Genomic DNA, 22,030 nt, shown 5'->3' with positions numbered 1-22,030 from the left:
CTGTCTTTTAAAGGCAGGTAAACCAGCAGGCTGTTTTGAAGGGGGGTGTGACACTGTCTCAGACCAATGCTCTACAGTTCAGGCAATGGCTGAGAAAACGAAAGGAAGAAAGTTTCAACAACAACAGTTTGGATTTATATAGCACCTTTAACATAGTAAAATGTCCTAAGGCACTTCACAGAACACTTAATAGATAAAGATTGACACCAGAGTCACATAGGTGAAATTAAGACAGATGTCCAAAAGCTTGGTCCGAGAGAGGTTTTAAAGAAAGAGGTAGGTAAAGAGGTTTAGAGAAGGAATTCCAGATCTAGACAACTGAAAACACAGCTTCGATGTTGAGGCAAAAGAAATCAGGGATGTGCAAGAGGCCAGGATTGGAAGAACACAGAGTTCTTGGAGGGTTGTAGGGCTGGAGCAGATTACAGAGCTGGGAAATGGCAAGTCGAGTACACGGGGATGTGAAATTTTAAATTTGAAACACCAACACCGAAACAAGGATGACCTGCAGGATCATTTCATCAAAGCACAATGCTGGTCGAGGAAAACTGAGGGATTTGTGTGCATGCAACATACAAAACATTCATTGCAAAAGTAAGACCACTGCTTAGCAGCTTTCAACAGAAATGGGCAGCGTGGTGGGAATGGAATCCCAAATCACTAGTAAAATTCCCCATATCCCCACGTAATGAATATTGAATTTGACTTTTAAACCCTGTGGACCTTGATTGTAGGGAACTGATGCACCTTTGTATACTCCAGGCAATATGCCATTTTTCCCATTTTCAAGGAAAAGGCATCAGGATTATGAAATGTCATTCCTGAGTAGTCATAGAATTTCATGCAATAAAATGCAATTTGACTTATTCAGTCACTGTAAATCCAGTGACCCTTTCCGTAATGCATGACGGCCCGTAGTTGAAAGGTCTTCATATATTTCACATATCTTGTCTTTTATATATAACATAGAAAGGAGGTGGCCATTCAGCCCATCATGGCTGTGCTGACTCTCTTGTAGAGCTATCCAATTAGTTCCAACTCCCTGTTGTTCCTCCATAGCCCTGCACATTTTTCCTTTTCGGGTATACTGTTGTTGCTTAAAGTTATTTGTAAAACAGGAGAGAATTTTTTCTTGTTTATGAGCCAGCTTGTTTTAACATAAAATCTATGTTACTTTACCAAAATAAAACAGGCCAGGGATATTAAAGAAAAGGAGATGGGGGAAGTAGGGAGGAATCTGCCTCTTTCAAACTTTAAAATAACGGCACGTACTTGTCTTTTGAAAATAAGACTCCGTTGGAATGAGGCAAGCAGTGTTCTTTCCACAGCTGAATCCACTAATTACGTCCAAGCACCCCCCTCGAGTCTCTTTGTGCGGTGAGGGAGGGCTTGAATGGGAGGCTTCCACTCCAAGCTTTCACAGGGCTGGTGCCTTACACTGCATCGCAGCTGCTTTGATTTCCTGATGGCATTTTCTGTCAGTGTTGTGGGACCTCCCCGGATCCCCCCTTCTTCCTCCTCTTCCCCCCCCCCCCCCACACACCCCCCCACCAAATGGATCTGACTGCTCACAGTCCACAAGGGAAGCATAGAAAGCCCCCACTGCGCTCGCTATAGTGATGCTATTGTGCGGCTCGACAATGCACTAATTGGAAGCGACAATGAGGCACTAAGGCCGCTCACATTTAATTTGCGAGATCCTCAGTAAACTCACCCCAGCAAATTGGTTACCGTTGATATAAAGTCCCATGAATTAAACAGGGGGAGCGAAGCATTGCCAAGCACTACTGCCCCCACCCCGAACAACTGCAGGTTGGCAGTACGTTGACAACTCTAATATACTGGCACTCATGGGAAATGGAGCGTTGTTAAGGCAGGGCGGGTGCTGGGTTACGGAATATGGGTAGAAGAAAAGTGCTGAAATGTAACCTGACTGAAACACTTAGCTTCCATCAAAGTGAAATTCCTAATCGTGTGAATCAATCAAAGTTGAAAATCATCCCAATGGAAATCAGGCATTTCCGTTTGCTCAGAGGTATTGGTCGCACTCTCGCCTTTGAGTCAGAAGGTTGAGAGTTCATAGTCCCACACCACAGACTTTAGCACAAAATCTAAGCTGGCACTTCAGTGCAGTACTGAGGGAACACAGGTACAAAAGGGGACTGTTCAGCCCCTTGAGCCAGCTCCACCATTCAATTAGATCACAGCTGATCTGCATCTTCGTTCCAACTACTTGCCTTGGTTCCATGGAAGTGCTGCACTGTCAGAGGTTCTTTCTTCCTGATGATACGTTAAACGGAGGCCCCGCCTACCCTCTCAGGTAGATGTAAAAGATCCCATGGCACTATTTTGAAGAAGAGTTCTTACTGATGTCCTGGCCAATATTTAGCACTCATCCAACTCAGCAGGTCTGGCATCATCGGTGAAGAGAGAAACAGAGTTAACGTTTCAGGTCTGTAACCTCTGATGAAAGGTCATCAACCTGAAATATTAACTGTTTCTCTCTCCACGGATGCTGCCTGTCCTGCTGAGCATTTCCAGCGCTTACTGTTTTTATTTGAAAGATTATCTGGTCAGTATCACATTGCTGGTTATGGGAGCTTGCTCTGTGCAAATTGGCTGCCATGCTTCCTACATTACAATAGTGACCACACTTTTTTAAAAAAAGTACTTCATTGGCTGTAGTGTGTATTGGGACATCATGTGATTGTGAAATTCGGTGCAATCCAGATAAGAACAACTCGCTGCGTTAAAAAATTCTCATTTCCCCCCACCCCCACCCCAGTTCTTATCTTAAATCCGTGTCCTCTGATACCAACCATTGGAATATTGGAAATAGGAGTAGGCCACCATTTGGCCCCTCGAGCAGGCTTTCTAATTCAGCTAGATCATGGCTGATCATCTTCCTCAATGCCATTTTCCCACATTATCCCCATATCCCTTGATATCTTTAATATCTAAAAATCTGTTGATCTCTGTCTTGAACATACAAAGACTGAGCATCCGCAGCCCTCGGGGGTAGAGAATTCCACAGATTCACAACCCTCTGGGTGAAGACAATCCTCCTCTTCTCAGACTAAATGGCCTACCTCTTTTTCCGAGACTCCAGTCAGGGGAAACATCCTTCCTGTATTTAACCTGTCGAACCCTGTAAGAATTTTGTATGCTTCAATGAGATCACCTCTCATTCTTCTTTCCTGCCACTGGAAAGAGTTTCTGTTGTGTTGCGTATTTGGTAAAGAAGATTTTTCCTTGTGGAACACTGAGCCGTATCATAGTGCCTTCACCCTCACTTGAGCTGAGATCAGCAAAGGTAGCACAGACCAGGCATCAAATCTGGGATCTTCCCGATTTGTATCGCACACTGAATGCTTGGGTCACTACAACACAACTAACAACATACAAAACTGTGGTGCAATAGAATTAAATACCTTTATTATTTTCAGATCAATTTTATGGGTTCCAACTGTACAAAAATGAATCTCAGGATAGTTGCTCCTGTTGAGATGTATATACATAAATAGATTACATTATAAAAGCAGCAGACTTCAAGTTGAGCGTTTTACAACTGCAGCAAATATTAGATGAAAGGTAACAGTTCACACATGTCTGGTGCAGCTTCTCTACGTCTATGGTAGACACCTGGGTGCAGAACCATTGATTGGAGGTGTGCTCCTGTCACAGCAGGGCAAGACAGATTGCAAGTGATGGCATCACAAGATTTTTTTTAAATGATTGGAGAGGATGGCATGCCGAGACTGAGGCAGGTAACAGTAGTGTCAATTAAGTGAGACCTTCCCCTTTCCCCATAGCCTTCAGTGGGCACTCTGCACTGTGATATGGTGTACCGAAATGGTACAGAAAAGTTACATTTGCAGTTGTTCCATCAAACCTCTGCTTTTCACTGTTTAAAAAGCAATGCCACTTGCTTCACTTTTCCAAAATACAACAGCACTTCACCTGATACATCATTTAGACATAAACGTGACCCTGTGTGCTTTCAGACCCAAACCCAAGGGTTAAACAGTGGCTTGCTGTTGTGTTTCAGTGTGATTTCTTCATGCCCTCCACTGCACACCCCCGTCCCCCCACCCCGTCCCAGACAGCTTGCTGTTGTACTTGACAACTTTACTTAAAGGGCACCGATCATGGGTTACACTCTAGCCTAAAGTGGTTGCATAGCCCACGCTGAATTTGTCTATGTACCAGTTAGTGGCAGGTGCAGGAAGTGCCAATTGTTACCTGAACCGGACCCTGATCCCTGATTTACGGTAACTGTTTTGCTCTAGGCAAGCTAAGTAAAAAACCCTTTAAAGCCCACTCATTGTGAGCCAAATACAACTTTACTTTGAACACAATTAAAATTAACTTTTCAAAAATTGACCTGATCAGTGGGCCTCAATATTCAAAAATGCGATTCCAGAAAATGGGTGAGAAAAATGTCTTTCCTATTAACCTCTTTGCCTTTAGGTATCTTCAAAATCGCACTGCTCCCCAAAGGATCTCCCACCACCACCCCCATATCCTTGATTGTGTACCCATTGTCATCCCAAGTGCACCCTATATATCCCAGTTTTCCCTCAGTGTACACACTCTATGATTCACTGCTGGTCACTGTGCACCCTCTGTAATGCCGATTGTGTAGATTCACCCATGGGCTCCCTGTGTGACATTGACAGTCAATGTTGGTAACTGTGCACACTTTCATTTTATTAATACTTTGCACTAGTTTCTTTTAATAAGATGGGAAAACAAGAGCAAGATTTTACCTATTCCTGGTCCGACTTTTTGGTGCCTAATCCTTCTCTTTGTCTTAAAAACTTCCATACTTCTTTACCATTGCTCACTTTGACCCTTTCTCTTGCCCGCCTACCTCTTCCTTTTTTTTAAAAAAGTTTTCCTTGGGATGTTGTAAGTCTCAGTGATCGGGAGACTGGCTTCCCAATTTGAAGGCTTGACCAATGTGTATAAGCCTTTCATGTGGGACTAGAACAAAATGACTGCCATGCAGTCACTGTGAGGTGTCGTCACCCTGGACAGTGCAAAGATAATCCTAAAGATGTTAAGATACCAGCAAGCACCAGCTTAAAGAAATCCCAGTGATCCCTGTGGGAAGGCAGGAATTCTTCTCTGGTGTTTGTTTGTGAATCACACTACACTTTGTGTAAATCATTGGCTTGATCCTGGCAGTTTGTCACCTCAATCTGCCAGTGGCAGCTTGTGAATGCATTTGAGCGATGCCCAGTTGGCCCTATACTCTACATACTTCTCCTCTCTCTGACCAACCAAAGCCAAAGGAAAACAGAATGCAGTCCCACTCTCCTGCATTCAACTAAGACGAGGTGACGGGGAAACGAAAAGGAGAAAATTATATTGTGGAATAAAACAAGTTTTTTTTAAAAAAAGGAAGCAACTGTCAAACTGATAGAGCATCTGCTCTGTTCTAAAAGCACAGGGAAAATTACACTTACTGTTAGGATATCTTTTCCCCAATAATGTTCAGCTGATGGTCAATAAGTAATTGGAAGGTAATCTACTGTTCTTCAGAAAAATTGTTAAAATACAAAGTAAGCTAACCCGAATAGAATACTGGGGAGTTAGTTTGTACATTCCTGTTGTTCTGGGGTAAGGGGTGAATCGTGTGCCAAGGTGATGGATGTTTGCAATGGGAAATGTAATATTTTACCCCTCTTTGGCACTCAGAGCCCACACCAAATACTTCCAGGGTTGCATATGGTAAAAATGAGATACAATGCAAAAGCACCATCTGCTCTGGCCCAGAAATGCATCTTAACCCCAAGCTAAGAAAGCCACCATAGCAAACTGATCCCACCATTTTGCACAACGGCACGAAATGAGAGCGTTTAACCTGGTGCCAAGTTAAGGGGAATTCTCTGCACCCACTGGAAACCAATCCATGCTCATTTCACTCAAGAGTCTTCAATTGTCTGAGAGGGGAAATGGAAGAAGCAAGACAACAAACACATGAAAGGGTATAAGACAATCTACATTGTGTGCTATAATGCGAAGGGGGAAAGTTCTTTCACACCCTGTGCTTCTTTCTTTACCATGCTTTGTCCCATTGCACCCAGTTTATGTTCACCAACCAAATATCCTCTTTCAATTCATTGTGTTCCTGTACACAGGGATCAGGATGCACCCATCATATTTCTCCATCCATGAAAGATTAGTTGGAGAATTCTACACTGAGCTAAATCTGACCTGGACATCAGCTGTTTGGACAGGAGAATTCAAATGCGTTGCAAAGCTCAAAGTTGTCATCCAAGTCCAATTTGCGCCAGAAAGATCGGGGCTTCTTCTGCAACTCCCTGTGTACGCACCGTGGGCAGGGAATGCTCCTCGACTTGCACTCAGCATGGAACACAGCCCCGCAAATATCACACCTACAGAGAAAGAATAAAGCTTGTGTACATTACCAAAATGGGATGCCTGCCCAGCTTATAAAGAAAACAGAAAGAACAATCCTCTATTTCTATAGTCCCTTTCATGACCTCAGGACAGTCCAAAGAGCTTTACAGTCAATGAAGTGCCTATCGAATTGTAGTCACTGTTGTAATGAACATCACTAAGAGATTTTAATAAATATCTTATATAAAGAAAGACGATATTTAGCCCAGTAGAATCATACAGGAAGGCGGCCATTCAGCCCATCCTACCAGTATCCAGTTAGTCTCACTCCCCTACTCTTTCCCCATAGCCCTGCAAATTATTCCCTTTGAAATATATATTCAATTTCCTTTTGAGATTGAATCTGCTTCCACCACCTTTTCAGGCAGTGCTTTCCAGACCATAACAAATAGCGCCTTTAATTTCCACAGGGGTACATTATTCTATCCTTTATAAGGGAATGAAGCAGCTCAAGAATGCAGTATTGTACTTTGTTAATAACACATACAGGAGTGTTAGTGACCCCAGAAACATGGTTGCACTGTATTCTATAACACATAGAAGAGTGTTAGTGACTCCAGGATCACAGTTTCACAAATATAGTCTACAGTCACAATTTTATAAAATGTGGACGGAAGCATTGCCAACCTCTATGGCCATTATGGCAATGATTAGGAAGAATTAATAGTGGACACTAACAGTAATATCAAAACAAACACCAAGACTTGCATATGCTTCACTGGAAATGAAAATTGGGAGAGATGTATAACTGGTGGCTGGTCCGATATCAGCTGGCTTTAAATGAAAATTACCCACGTGTGCAGAGATCATGTGAGTGGACAGGAATACTATGACCCTCCCACAGTCGAATAGCCCACTGCCACTTACTGCCTAACTCTACTGGACACTTTAAAGAAGCACCAGAGCCTGTAGAACTGGTTACACGTATAGGAAGGAGAAAATCATTTGAAGAACAAAGAAGAACCTCCCATGATTGGTAATCCACTTTATCTCGTCATTTCTGTAGTCATTATTGATGTGCCAAATAGAGAGCAGTTTTATTGTTTCTTTAGATCTGGCCCATTCTGACCCATGAAAACCTAGAAGGCCTAAGGAATAAAACCCACCAACTACCCTCTCCATGTTGTCAGCCTTGTGTAAATAAAAGCATCCTACTCTTTGAGTTAATCTTTACTAATAAATAGCAAAACCATCTCTGCTGTCACATAATCTTGTATACCAGCTATTAAAAATTCAGTGATCAACTACTCAATGATAAACTCACCGGCGGCATACTTCTTGCAACATGTCCTGTCAACATAGGGGCCTAGAAATTTGTGCAGGCCTGTTTTCAGGCCTGAAATGTTCAGCGCCAGAAGCTGAAGGCATAAGCAAACGCACAGAGTGACAGTTAAGGCTGGTGAGACTCAGAACACCTTGCTAAGTCTGCAGGGAAGCACTCCCGCTCTTTCTGGCCCACAAGGAGCTCGCAGCAAAGTTATATCTTTCAATTTACCACTGTCTCTTCTGGCCAGTTGGCACCGTTTTCGACACTGGATGGGCCTCTGAGTCGTCATGAAAATTACACTGCAGAACCAATGACATTGTCAGGCCGCGGATTTAAAATTTAAATTAGGCCCGCGCTTGCCTGCATCGGGAGCCTCGGCCGACTTCAAAGTCACCGGAGATAAGATATTGCGGTATGGGTACGGTGAGTGAACCCGGCCTAATCTTAACCCCCTCCTATGTACCATCCTCGCTGCGAGAGGGATTAAATCCAGGCCCATGTGTCTGGTTTTTTGGTGGGGGAGGGAGGGCAATTGTGGAGGTGGTGAGAGAGCCCAAGGCCACAGTGCCAACTGGAATCTGGGATTGGATTGGTACATTAACAACAATGGGATAGAGCTCGACACAGCATGAGCTCAAAAGCCAATTACTCCCACTTGGTCCAGAATTAGAAATTCCATTTCTTAGCCTCCAGCCATCGTGGACTGCTCGATCCACCTAATCATGGCCCTGCTTTGGAAAATTTATTATAGATCAGAACACGAGACTAGATCGTGGCCCAATGAGTAAACGTTTTGGACAGCAAGCCAGTTATCTGCACTCTAATTGGTTATCACAATGAGCACTCTAGCAGGCTGTGCCTGGGCCCTGAAACAGATGTTGAAAGAGTTTTTCCGCATCTAGCATTCAATATTCCATTCCAGAAGGTATGGGTTCAAGTCTCACTCCAGAGAATTGAGCCCATAATCCAGACTGACACTCAGTACTCAGCAAAGTACTGAGGACTGCTATACTGTTGGAGGTGCTACTTTTTGGGTGAGACATTAAACGAAGGCCCCGTCTCTCTCAGGTGGCTGTAAAAATCCCATGTCACTATTCGAAGAGCAGGACAGTTCCCCTGGTGTCCTGGTCAATATTTATCTCTTAACCAACATCTAAAGTAGGTTTATTTCATTACTGTTTGTGCGAGCTTGCTATGTGAAAATTGGATACTACATTTCCTACATTAAAATACATGACTTTGTTTCAAAAGTACTTAATTTGCTGTAAAGTGCTTTGCAAAATCCTGAGACTGTGAAAGGTGCTATATAAATATATGTCCTTTCTCTTTGTGATTTTATACACAGTAAGATCACCTTCCCCCACCATCCCCAGTGCACTGCTCTCTGTGTTAGCCACTAAGTTGAAGTGCCATTCCTTTGGTTACAGAGTGAAGAGGCCAGGTGCACTGGCACTGCACACCTGTGCTAAGGCAAAGGGTGCAGCTCACCTAGACAGCTGGGCTTTGCTTCAAAGAAAATGGGGTGTTTTTAATGGACCATTTATCCATCCATCCATCCACACTCAACCGTCTCGGCCTTGTTTGTAGTCATTATGACTTTCAGAAGAGTTATTCTTGGTCTCTGCACAACTTAAATGCCAGATGAATCACGCACATTCTTTGAAGGGAAGTGGAACATAGAAACACAATTTAAAAAAATACACGCAAAGCCCAGACTGTTTAAACAAACATAAAGTAACATGGTCTAGTTGACGAAGCACAAGGAGGTTTTCTTGTGCTAATACTAACAATTCACAACAGATATGGACAAGCCTTGCACCTCTTGTTGCTAATTTAGAAACATCTACCTCACTAAAAGAGGCAATAACTTATATTTCCAGTCCTACTATCTCCAATCCCATCAAGCCCCCTTGATTTCGCTACGTTCCTCCTTGACTTTAGAAGCCTTCTCAAAGTCCAATTCTACAAATTCTTGGCGTCCATTCCTTTTATCCCCTCTGTGAAGTGGTAGCTCTCACCTCCAAGTCTGAAGGCAGTGGATTCAAGTCCCACTCCAGAGACTTGAACACATAACCTAGGCTGACACTCCAGTGCAGTACTGAGGGAGTGCTGCACTGTCGGAGGTGCCTTTCAGATGAGACATTAAACCAATGCCCTGGCAGCCCTCTCGGGTGGATGTAAAAGATCCTGAAGAGCAGGGGGAGCTCTGTCCAGTGTCCTGCTCAACATTTATTTCACAATCAAAATTACTAAAACAGATTATCTGGTCATTATCACTTTGCTGTTTGTGGGAGCTTACTATATGCAAATTGGCTGCCATGTTTGCATTACAACAGAGACTACACTTTAAAAAAAGTACTTCACTGGCTGTTAAGAACTTTGGAATGTCCTGAAGTTGTAAAAGGCACTATATAAATGCAAGTCTTGTTCTTTGTTTATAAATCAAGGTTTTATTGTTCTCCTTTCTCTCTTATTCATGTCACTCCCTGCAAAGCTACTTCTGCCATCCCGAACTTTCTAAGCGCTGCACTGTCATTCACATCACAGAGGGGTTGGTCCGGGTGTGCTATCTTCTCGGAAGCTATTGCTGGTAAAACTGAGGAAATGGCTACTCCTCAAGCTACAATGTAGTCAAAGACCCCTCAGGGCTTCAGTCTGTAGAGTGTTGAACTGAATATTGCAGAATGGCAAAGTCCCAAGTTCCACCTGCACGGAGCAGCTTAGTTCTCAGCCAGATTCTGGTGTTCAGTTCTGGGCACCACACATAAGGAAGGATGTTAAAGCCTTGGAGAAGGTGCAGAGAATATTTACTAGAATGGTACCAGGGATGAGGGACCTCAAGTTATGTGGAGAAGACAGGGTTGTTCTCCTTAGTCCAATGCAAGTTAAGGGTTTGATAGAGGTATTCAAAATCATGAAGGGTTTTGATAGAGTAAATGAGGAGAGACTGTTTCCACTAGCAGAAGCATCAGCAACCAGAGAACACAAATTTAACATAATTGTCAAAATAACCAAGGAGGAGATGTGGAGAATGTTTTCTTCACACTAAGTTATGATGATTTGGAATGCGCTGCTTGAATGGGTGGTGGAAGTAGATTTCAAATGAAAATTGGATATATACTTTAAGGGAAATCATTTGCAGGGTTATGGGGAAAGAGCAGGGGAGCAGCAGTAATTGGATAGCTCTTTCAGAAGAGCCAGCATAGGCATGATGGGCCGAGTGGCGTCATTCTGCATTGTGTGGTTCTATGATCCTATAATTGCAAATAATTACACACTTACTCCTCACTGTAGTGTACAGGACTTACTGAGAATGGTCAAAGGGTAAAGAAAGGAAAGAAAAGTAACCTGTATTTATGTAACCTCACGAAGTTCCTATGTGTTTCACAGGCAATGGAAGTGTAGTCACTTGCGACGTAGCCAAATGCAGCAGCCAATTTTTGAATAGCAAAGTTCCAGAGCAGCTAATAAATAATCAGTTAATCTGTTTTAGTGAGGATTAATCGCAGGGGTGGAAAATGGCAATTAGGATTGAGGCAAGAATTTTGGCCAGGACACCAGGGAGAACTCCTGGGCTCTTCTTTGAAATAATGCCATGGGATCTTTCACATCCACCCAAGAGGGTAGAGGGGCCTCAGTTTAACGTTTCATCTGAAAGATGCCATCTTCCACTATGCAGCAGATAGAGGCCCCTCCTCTTCCTTCTCCCCAGACATCTATGACCAGAAGCTCAGCTGTGGGCAACCAACTGCCTGTATCTGGGTGCTTAGCCTCTGTGCGGTTTTATAATCGTGCGCAGGGCTACCCCCCCATCCATTGACCAATGCTTTCATTTTACTTTTTTTCCCCATTTCTCCACCCCATCCCTCCTCTCTATAAGGGGCTCAGGCTGGAATATATACTTCCCTGGGTGCTAGCATCAGTTCAATACCTTGTGTGTAGTGATCAGCAGTAGCTGTTCCAAGTGATCTCCCCTCCCTCTCCAATTGCTGCATCCCATCTCTACCCCTCTCTATCTCTGCAACTTTCTCCAGCTCTACAACCCTATGAGATATCTGCACTTCTTCAATTCTGGCCTCTTGTGAATCACCAATTTCTTTTGCTCCACCATTGATAGCCATGCCTTCAGTTTCCTTGGCCCTCAGCACTGGGATTTCCTCCCTAAACGTCTCCCCGTCTCTCCTCCTTTAAGACGCTCCTTCAAACCTAACTCTTTCATCAAGCTGTAATATCTCCTTATGTGGCTCGGTTTCAAGTTTTGGTTAACGCTCCTGTGAAGCACCTTGGAACAACATTTCACTACATTAAAGTCACCATATAAAATGCAAGCTTTTGTTTGCTGTTGAGATCACCCAAATCAACACAGTCTGAAAATCAAAACATGCTACCTTCCGTGACCGCAAGTATATGTAGAACAGCATACAGTGCACCTACCCGGAGCCATTCAGGAAAGTCATGATAAGCATTTTCAATTGCTGCATGCTGAAACAAATCTCTTATTTGTTGCAACCCTAACCCATAATAGCTACAGCATTTAAAATGCAAGGATGTGAGGAACAGCGTGCTTACAAAGTGAGTCACACAGACAGGGACCAGTAAAAGAAAAGACTTCAAAGTTGGCTTGCCTAGATATGAAACCTATGAAGAACTAAGCAAGGTACAATTGAAAGGAACTTGCTCAATAGTTTGAGAATAGTTTCAAACATAGCTCTTAGATCACATTTCAGCAGTGCAAGGACCCATCAAGCATGGTTTCCCCTTTAAAAGGAGAGACTGGACATTTTCCTGACCCATTGGATTACAGCAACTTGAATAGGCAACCTTCTAACATTGGGATATACCATTTACTATGGGGGAGTGGGGTGAAAGCAGAGAAAAAGGGCTCATTATGTATTAGAAATAAACATACATGCCAATTTCTAATTAGGCCTGTTTCTGAACTCATGAGGTCATAATACAGACTCCCTATTCAGCATCATCAGCCAACTATGTCATAATATGCCATTCCTCATATTGCCAAGCTTAAGATCCTAAACGGGAATTAACCCCCAGCTGTGAAGTCATTTCTTTTCACTATATTAATCACATCTTTCCTTCTTTAATTAATTAATTAGCCCAAGGCTACAGATTTCTACAACAGCAGACTTGCACTGTTAAAAGAAAAATTCTAGATTGAAAAAGAAATTAAATCATGGCCAGAATTTACTTACTCTTTCAGAGATCACGAGCTTATAAGTGACCTTCATTATATAGTGGCATTGAACTTGACTGGCTCCAGAAGCTGGCCGAGCGCGTCTACCCTGAGGCACAAAGCTTTCGTGCAGAGAGATCGACCATTGACATGCTGTTCTCCCTTCGTCAGATACAGGAGAAATGCCGCGAACAACAGATGCCCCTCTGCATTGCTTTCATTGATCTCACCAAAGCCTTTGACCTCGTCAGCAGACGTGGTCTCTTCAGACTACTAGAAAAGATTGGATGTCCACCAAAGCTACTAAGTATCATCACCTCATTCCATTACAATATGAAAGGCACAATTCAACATGGCGGCACCTCATCAGACCCCTTTCCTATCCTGAGTGGCGTGAAACAGGGCTGTGTTCTCACACCCACACTCTTTGGGATTTTCTTCTCCCTGCTGCTTTCACATGCGTTCAAGTCCTCTGAAGAAGGAATTTTCCTCCACACAAGATCAGGGGGCAGGTTGTTCAACCTTGCCCGTCTAAGAGCGAAGTCCAAAGTACGGAAAGTCCTCATCAGGGAACTCCACTTTGCTGACGATGCTGCTTTAACATCTCACACTGAAGAGTGCCTGCAGAGTCTCATCGACAGGTTTGCGGCCGCCTGCAATGAATTTGGCCTAACCATCAGCCTCAAGAAAACGAACATCATTGGGCAGGACGTCAGAAATGCTCCATCCATCAATATTGGCGACCACGCTCTGGAAGTGGTTCAAGAGTTCACCTACCTAGGCTCAACTAACACGAATAACCTGTCTCTAGATGCAGAAATCAACAAGCGCATGGGAAAGGCTTCCACTGCTATGTCCAGACTGGCCAAGAGAGTGTGGGAAAATGGCGCACTGACACGGAACACAAAAGTCTGAGTGTATCAAGCCTGTGTCCTCAGTACCTTGCTCTATGGCAGCGAGGCCTGGACAACGTATGTCAGCCAAGAGCGACGTCTCAATTCATTCCATCTTCGCTGCCTCCGGAGAATCCTTGGCATCAGGTGGCAGGACCGTATCTCCAACACAGAAGTCCTCGAGGCGGCCAACATCCCCAGCATATACACCCTACTGAGCCAGCGGCGCTTGAGATAGCTTGGTCATGTGAGCCGCATGGAAGATGGCAGGATCCCCAAAGACACACTGTACAGCGAGCTCGCCACTGGTATCAGCGTTCGCCAGAGCTGGCGGGCAGTCATAAAGGCGGGGCTAAAGTGTGGCGAGTCGAAGAGACTTAGCAGTTGGCAGGAAAAAAGACAAAAGCGTAAGGGGAGAGCCAATTGTGTAACAGCCCCGACAAACAAATTTCTCTGCAGCACCTGTGGAAGAGCCTGTCACTCTAGAATTGGCCTTTATAGCCACTCCAGGCGCTGCTCCACAAACCACTGACCACCTCCAGGCGCATACCCATTGTCTCTCGAGATAAGGAGGCCAAAGACGAAGAAGATTATATAGTGGCATTGAACTTGACCGAGCCTAAGTTTTTGTCACGGTACAGGGGCAATGAACATGTCTGCTCAGATGATATTCAATATACATCAACTTTCCTGTGAAAAAAATATGGTGTTGAAGATTAGGCAACATCCCAGAAATGGGTAATGTAACAGGGATGGGTAGTACCCTGGGAGAATAGATGAGTTCCTTCCAACAACAATAACTTGCATTTATTTAGTGACTTAAATGTGATGAAAAGTCCCAAGCTGCTCCACAGGAGTGTTATCAGACAAAATATGACATTGAGCCACGTAAGGAGATATTAGTACAGGCAACCAAAAATTTAGGCAAAGGAGTGTCCTAAAGGAGGAGAGAGAGGCAGAGAGGGTTAGGGAGGGAATACCAGAGCTTAAGGCCAAGGCAGCTGAAGACAAGGCCACCAATGGTATAGTGATTAAAATTGGGGACGCGCAACAGGCCAGAATTGGAGGAGCACAGAGATCTCAGATGGTTGCAGGACTGAAGGAGATTACAGAGATAGGGAGTGGCGGGGACATTGAGGGATTTGAAAACAAGGATGAGGATTTTAAAAGTAATGTGTTGCCATACAAGGAGTTAATGTAGGTCAGCGAGCACAGGGGTGGCAGGTGAACGGGATGTGGTGCGGGTTAGGACGTGGGCAGCAGATTATTGGATGAGCTCAAGTCTACAACACATGGACATTGGGGTGTTTGTCCACTTGCATTTTCCTGCTCTCCTGATCCAAGCCAATTTGAAATTGGGCATAGGGTTGAAATGCACCAGCCTGATTTGAACCCTACAATCAGCCCACTGATCTAGGCTGACAAAACTAACCTTTTGGTAGCAGTTCCTTCAAAGGGATAGATGATTTGACCGTTGCTGCAGATCTCACAGATTAAGCCTTTCTGGCTGCACAGGCTGCAGCTGTACACATGAGCACTGGCAAATTTATTGACCTTCATGAGGAAAGGAGCGAGTTTGCCTTCGAAGACCTGGGGAAGAAAAGGGGAGAAAAATACCAGAGGTCACAGGCAGGCTGTCAAAATGGGAATGCATCTGCTGCTGAAACCGTCTTCCATGCTCTTGTTACCTCTAGACTCAACTATTCCAATGCTTCCCTGGCCGGCCTCCCATGCTTCACCCTTTGTAAACATCAACTCATTCAAAACTCTGCTGCTGGTATCCATCAAGTCCTGTTCATCCAGCACCCAACACTGCAAATTTCATATTCTCATCCTCGTGTTCAAATCCTTCCATGGCTTCAGCCCTCCCCATCTCTGCAATCTCCTTCAGCCCTACAACCCGCTTGAGATCTTGGCCTCCTGTACACCCCTGATTTTAATCTCCCCATTATTAGTGGCAGTGCCTTCAGCTGCCTGGGCCCCAAGCTCAGAAATTCCCTCCATAAACCTTTCCACCTCTTTTAGGGCGCTCTTTAAAACCGACGCCTTTAACCAAGCTTTTGGTCACGTGAAGAATCTCTCCTTTTGTGGCTCGGTTTGAAAACACTCCTGTGAAGTGCCTTGGAACATTTCATAATGTTAAAAGCGCTATATAATTCCACGTTGTTGCTAAAGATGCTATTTAAATACTAATAGTAGTTGTTGCAATGACTAAGTTTTCTTTTTAAGAACAATTTCTTCTCTCTTCCTCTGCTCCCTTGAAGACATTACTCATTGGAATAGAGATCCATTGGCCTTGGCAGGCTCCTGCTGACCCTTCCAAGTGGTCATTACTCACATGTGAGCCCACATAATGAGTGCTGACAAACCATCCGACTGTGGAGGTGGATCCTGTCGTCACGCAGTAAATCCACACCAGCAGAGAAAGCTCAGCCCAGTTTCCCAACCTTGGCCCTGGACCGATGGAGCCAACTGGAGGCCCTGACCGAGACTGGTTATTTCAGCAGACAACGGGCCTCAAATTCAACCTTTCCAGACTGCCAACAGGAACTTCAGCTCAGCCTCTATTGGCTGGTGTTTGGTGAAATTTGGAAGTCATGTTGAACTATTTCCTCAGCTTGACAAAAGTGTCAGCTCTTGGCTCAGTGGTAACACTCTCAGCCTCTGAGTCAGACGGATGTGGTTTCAAGTTCCACTTCGGAGAGCTCAGCACAAAATTTAGGCCGACACTCCAATACAGTACTGAGGGAGTGTTGCACTGTCAAAGTTGCTACCTTTTGAATGAGACGTTAAACGGAGGCCCTGTCTGCCTTCTCAGGTGGATGCAAGAGTGGGGGAATTGTCTCTGCTGTCGATATTTAACCCTCAATCATCACTAGAAGCAAAATATTTGGTCAATATCACATTGCTGTTGGTAGGACCTTGTAGTGCATAATTTGAGTATTGTGTTTCCTACATTGCAACAATGACTACATTTCAAATGTACTTCATTGGCTACGAAGAGCTTTGCGATGTCCTGAGGTCATGAAATGTGCTATAGAGATGCAAGTCTGTCGTTCTTCTGTGTCTGAAACCTCCTCCAGCCCTTCTTTAATGGTTCGAACATTCTCACAACAATTTTTACCTTGTATTTAGAGCAGTTAGGCAGTTTTGCTAAGTCATCCAAATATCATGTTAATAGAATCATAAACCCCCATATATGCTATGAATGGGATAATGTGCGACAGGACAGTACCTTTCAACCATCGTATATTGTATCAAAGAACACGGGTTGCCCCCCTTCCCCCCCGCCCCATGTTTTCATGGCTCCTCTGAAAGACAATACCTTACTGTTAGAACCTTTACATTCAGGGGAAAACTAATAACCAGAACTCTCATGTCGTCGGGTTACTCACCCTCTGTCAGTGGAAACAGTTTCTCCTTATTTACTCAATCAAAATCCCTCCTAATATTGAACTCCTGTTAAATCTCCACTTCACCTTCTCTGCTTGAAGAACAATCCCAGCCCTCGTTCCCGATATCAATCTGATAAGTCTCCTCTGCATTCTCTCCAAGGCCTTGACATCCTTCCTAACATGGCTTCCGGAATTGGTCAGAATATTCCAGCAGAGCCCTAAACAAAAACTTATAAAGGTTTAGCATAACTTGCTTGATTTTGGACTCTATTGCTCTATTAATAAAGCCAAGGATCTGTCTGTGTTTTTCTTTTTAAACAGCCATTTCAACTTACCCCGCCACCTTCAAAGTTTTGTGTCAGAACCCCAGGTCTTTCTGGTCCTGCTCCCCCTTTAAAATGTTACCAGTTTATATTGCCTCTCCTCATTCTTCGTCCCAAGGCAGTGCTTCACACTCCTCTGCATTAAATTTCATCTGTCACCTGCATTTCACCAGTCTGCCTATACCCTTCTGATGTCTGTTACTATTCTCCTCACTGTTCACTACATTTCCAAGCTTTATGTCATCTGCAAACTTTGAAATTACGCCCTGTATATCCAAGTCCAGGCCATTAATATATATCAAAAGAACAATGGTCCTACTACCAACCCCTCTGGGGAAAACCATATATACGTCCATCCAGTCTGAAAAACAAACGCTCAACATTACTCTCTGCTTTCTATCTTTTAGCCAATTTCGTATTCACGATGCTGCTGCCTCCTTAATATCATGGGCATCGATTCTGCTAATAAGTGTATTATGTGGCAGTTTATCAAATGCCTTTTGAAAGCTCATTTGCACACATGCAGAAGGACAAAGAAAGTTACTGATGATGCAAATATTTCGAAAGCTATAGAATTGGTCTGCATAGGATTAAAATATTCTTTCCACAATATATTTGTAACAGGGTTCCTTACCCAACAAGGCTTTTAAACAAAGTCAAAATCATTAATGATGTGATAGCTGTACCTGACACAAAATTTCTACCCACTGCACACAGCTCAGCTGTCAATTAACTGAGTCAAAACTAACGATAGGAGATGTGTCCAAACTGTCCCCACCTTGTTTATCTATTAATGATTTAATCATATACAATTTGAATAGCACATAGGCCAAAGCTTCCTTGCCTTAGGAAATTTATAGATCAAACCACTTTGCCTGTAGCCAATTTGCCTCAGGATCTGAACTGTGAAGTGGGACAAATAAATTCAACTTGCATCTCAGATCTGCCTCAGTTTTTACATTGGCATCTCCTCTGGACACTAACAAAACCTCAATTTTTAAATGCCATTTATTCCACCTAAAATCAAAAGGAGTCAGCTGTGGCTCAGTTGGTAGCATTCTTGCTACTGAGTCAGACCATGGGTTCGAGTCCCACTCCAGAGACTTGAGCACATAATCTAGGCTGAGACTGCAGTACAGTACTGAGGAAATGCTGCACTGTCACAGGTCCGATATTTAGATTAGAGATACAGCACTGAAATAGGCCCTTCGGCCCACCGAGTCTGTGCCGAACATCAACCACCCATTTATACTAATCCTACACTAATCCCATATTCCTACCAAACATCCCCACCTGTCCCTATATTTCCCTATCACCTACCTATACTAGTGACAATTTATAATGGCCAATTTACCTATCAACCTGCAAGTCTTTTGGCTTGTGGGAGGAAACCGGAGCACCCGGAGAAAACCCACACAGACACAGGGAGAACTTGCAAACTCCACACAGGCAGTACCCGGAATCGAACCTGGGTCCCTGGAGCTGAGGCTGCGGTGCTAACCACTGCGCCACTGTGCCGCCCTATGTTGTATTTCAGATGTGACATTAAACTGAGGACCAGTCTGCCAACCTAGGTGAATGTAAAAATTCCCTTGGCATTATGTCAGAGACGAACAAGGTGTCATGGTCAATATTTATCTCTCAACATCATCATTAAAAAACAAAACAGATTATCTGGTCACTATCACGTTGCTGTTAGTGGGACCTTTTTTAAAAAAAATTCATTCATGGGATGTGGACTTCACTGGCTAGGCCAGCATTTACTGCCCATCCCGAATTGCCCTCGAGAAGGTGGTGGTGAGCTGCCTTCTTGAACTGCTGCAATCCATGTGGGGTAGGTACACCCACAGTGCTGTTCCAGGATTTTGATCCAGTGACAGTGAAGGAACGGCGATATAGTTCCAAGTCAGGATGGGGTGAGACTTGGAGGGGAACTTACAGATGGTGGTGTTCCCATGCATTCGCTGCCATTGTCCTTCTGGTGGTAGAGGTCGCGTGTTTGGCAGGTGCTGTCTAAGCAGCCTTGGTGGGTTGCTGCAGTGTAGATGGTACACACTGCTGCCATTGTGTGTTGGTGGTGAAGGGAGTGAATAGTTGTAGATGGGGTGCCAATCAAGCGGGCTGCTTTGTCCTGGATGGTGTCGAGCTTCTTGAGTGTTGTCGGAGCTGCATCCATCCAGACAAGTGGAGAGTATTCCATCACACTCCTGACTTGTGCCTTGTAGATGGTGGACAGGCTTTGGGGAGTCAGGTGGTGAGTTACTCGCTGCAGGATTCCCAGCCTCTGACCTGCTCTTGTAGCCACAGTATTTATATGACTACTCCAGTTCAGTTTCTGGTCAATGGTGACCCCCAGGATGTTGATAGTGGGGGATTCAGCGTTGGTAATGCCATTGAATGGCAAGGGGAGATGGTTAGATTCTCTCTAGTTGGAGATGGTCATTGCCTGGCATTTGTGTAGCGCAAATATTATTTGCCACTTATCAGCCCAAGTCTGGATATAGTCCAGGTCTTGCTGCATGGACTGCTTCAGTATCTGAGCAGTCGTGAATGGTGCTGAACATTGTGTAATCATCAGCGAGCATCCCCACTTCTGACCTTATAATTGAAGGAAGGTCATTGATGAAGCAGCTGAAGATGTTTGGGCCTAGGACATGACCTTGCTGTGTGCAAATTGGCTGCCGTGTTTCCTACATTACAACAGTGACTGCGCTTCAAAAGTACTTAATTGGCTACACAAATTCTATGAATAAAGTATATTTTGGGGGGGGGGGGGAGGAAAGGCTGTAAAATGCTTTGGAATGTCCTTTTTTTCTGCTGAATGAAATTCCATCTCTCAGCTGTTAAGAGAACGTACTTCCTGATTCAACAGAATAATGTACACAACAGATCACCTTGCAAGTTCATAACCTGAGCTAGTGCTTGATAAATTCAATGGAACAGATTGCTTTGTTGAGTGACAGAATAGAACAGTGAGAAGTACTTAAACAGAACTGAGCCAGAGTTTTCCTGAACCTTCCCAGAATAATTGCATTTATGTGCATATTGCACTCTGCCTTTCTGTGTTAAAGCATCAGCCCTTTCCAATAAAGAGATTCTACAAGAAAAAAAAGACTTGCATTTATACAGCATCTTTCATGGCCTCAGCATATCCCAGAGCACTTTTGAAGTGTAGTCACTGTTGTAATCTAGGAAGCAAAGCACACAGCAAGATCTCACAAACAGCAATGTGATAATGACCAGATTATCTATTTTAGCGACGTTGGTTGAGGGATAAATATTTGCCAGGAAACCAGGGAGAACTCCCATGTTCTTCTTCAAGTCATGTCATAGGATCAGTGACATCCATTTTCCAGTGGATTTTTACTGCTTGGATGGAAAGCCCTGTAATGGGATCAATCGCCTTCTCGACGGCATTAGTTCGCAGGTTTTGAAGTTGGAAAACTTACTTTAACAGGACTACGTGAATGTTGCCATCTCCCCACTCCCCACCCCCCCAGGGAACCACTCGATGACCCACACAGCAACTGTCCCATTGCCCTGCTCTCAATAGCATACAAGGTCCTGGAAAGTTCCCTGCTAAAAAGCCTGAAGACAGGAACCACCTTTGTTGACTTATCCTGTGCCTATGACACAGTGTGGCGTACAGGCATGCTACACACACACACGCCAGTGACCTCCCTCCCACAAAATCACTGCTTTTCATATATGTGGATGACTTGGCCCTGGTTTTCCAGACTAAAGAACTTCAGGACATTGAGAATACACTCACTGAAGATCCAGGTTCTCTGGAAGCCTACTTCAGAAAATGGAGACTCTGACCAAAGCCGCCAAGACTGTCGTCTCAACCTTCCACCTGAAGAACTCGACGGCCAGGGAAGAACGTCACATCCAGTTCTGCGGCCAACCACTCACCCACGACCCAATGCCAAATACCTTGGCATCATTCTCGACCGTACATTGACGTACCGGCAACACCGCCAGAACACTGGAGTCAAGGCCAAGACGAGAGTGAATCAAATAAGGAAACTGGCAGGAACCACCTGGGCAGCAGAGCCAACACACTACGCACTGCTTCACTCGCCCTGATCTACCCAACAGCAGAGTACTGCTGTTCAACCTGGCTCAGGAGCCGCCACACAAACATGGTAGTATCCACCTCCGAGAAACCATGAGGATTATTTCTGGAACGTTGAGACCACCACAGCTCGAGTGGCTTCCTGTGCTAGCACACATAGAACCTCCTGATGTCCGCAGGGTAAACATTCTCCTCAAAGAACACCACCGGCTGACAACTAACGAGGCACTCCCACTGACACAGGACCTCAAAAGAAAAACCCCACACACTCGCCTGAAATTTCATAGGCCCTACTGGAACACACTCCATGCTCTACAAACCGACGACAGCCCCACCTGGTTGACTGCTAACATCACCAACCTGGTAACTGGCCCTGAGTGGTGAGGTCCCAGGTTTCAACCTCCCACGGAATATCTGGACAACCCTCAACCGCTTGAGGACGGGCCAGGGAAGA

The 22,030-nt window shown here is 44.4% G+C and overlaps 1 protein-coding gene across 2 annotated transcripts in view; it reads right to left on the bottom strand.

The window, feature by feature from the left end:
* Positions 1 to 3,413: 3,413 nt before the first annotated feature.
* The window catches only part of plekhm3 (pleckstrin homology domain containing, family M, member 3), a 110,054-nt gene continuing 91,437 nt past the window's right edge, over positions 3,414 to 22,030 (bottom strand). Inside the window, exons 7-8 of one of the 2 annotated variants that reach the window (XM_068036077.1) lie at positions 15,213 to 15,370; positions 3,414 to 6,404 (exon numbers count right to left, since the gene is read on the bottom strand). In XM_068036077.1, the coding sequence (XP_067892178.1) occupies positions 6,230 to 6,404; positions 15,213 to 15,370 (333 nt within the window). In that variant the 3' untranslated portion in view covers positions 3,414 to 6,229. Of the gene's footprint in view, positions 6,405 to 15,212; positions 15,371 to 17,313; positions 17,394 to 22,030 lie in introns of those variants that run through there. The other variant, XM_068036080.1, reaches the window with a different exon arrangement.

The sequence above is a fragment of the Heterodontus francisci genome, chromosome 7 (genome assembly GCF_036365525.1).
Source record: "Heterodontus francisci isolate sHetFra1 chromosome 7, sHetFra1.hap1, whole genome shotgun sequence".
Classification (NCBI taxonomy): Eukaryota; Metazoa; Chordata; class Chondrichthyes; order Heterodontiformes; family Heterodontidae; genus Heterodontus; species Heterodontus francisci.
This window is presented reverse-complemented; position numbering and strand designations above follow the sequence as displayed.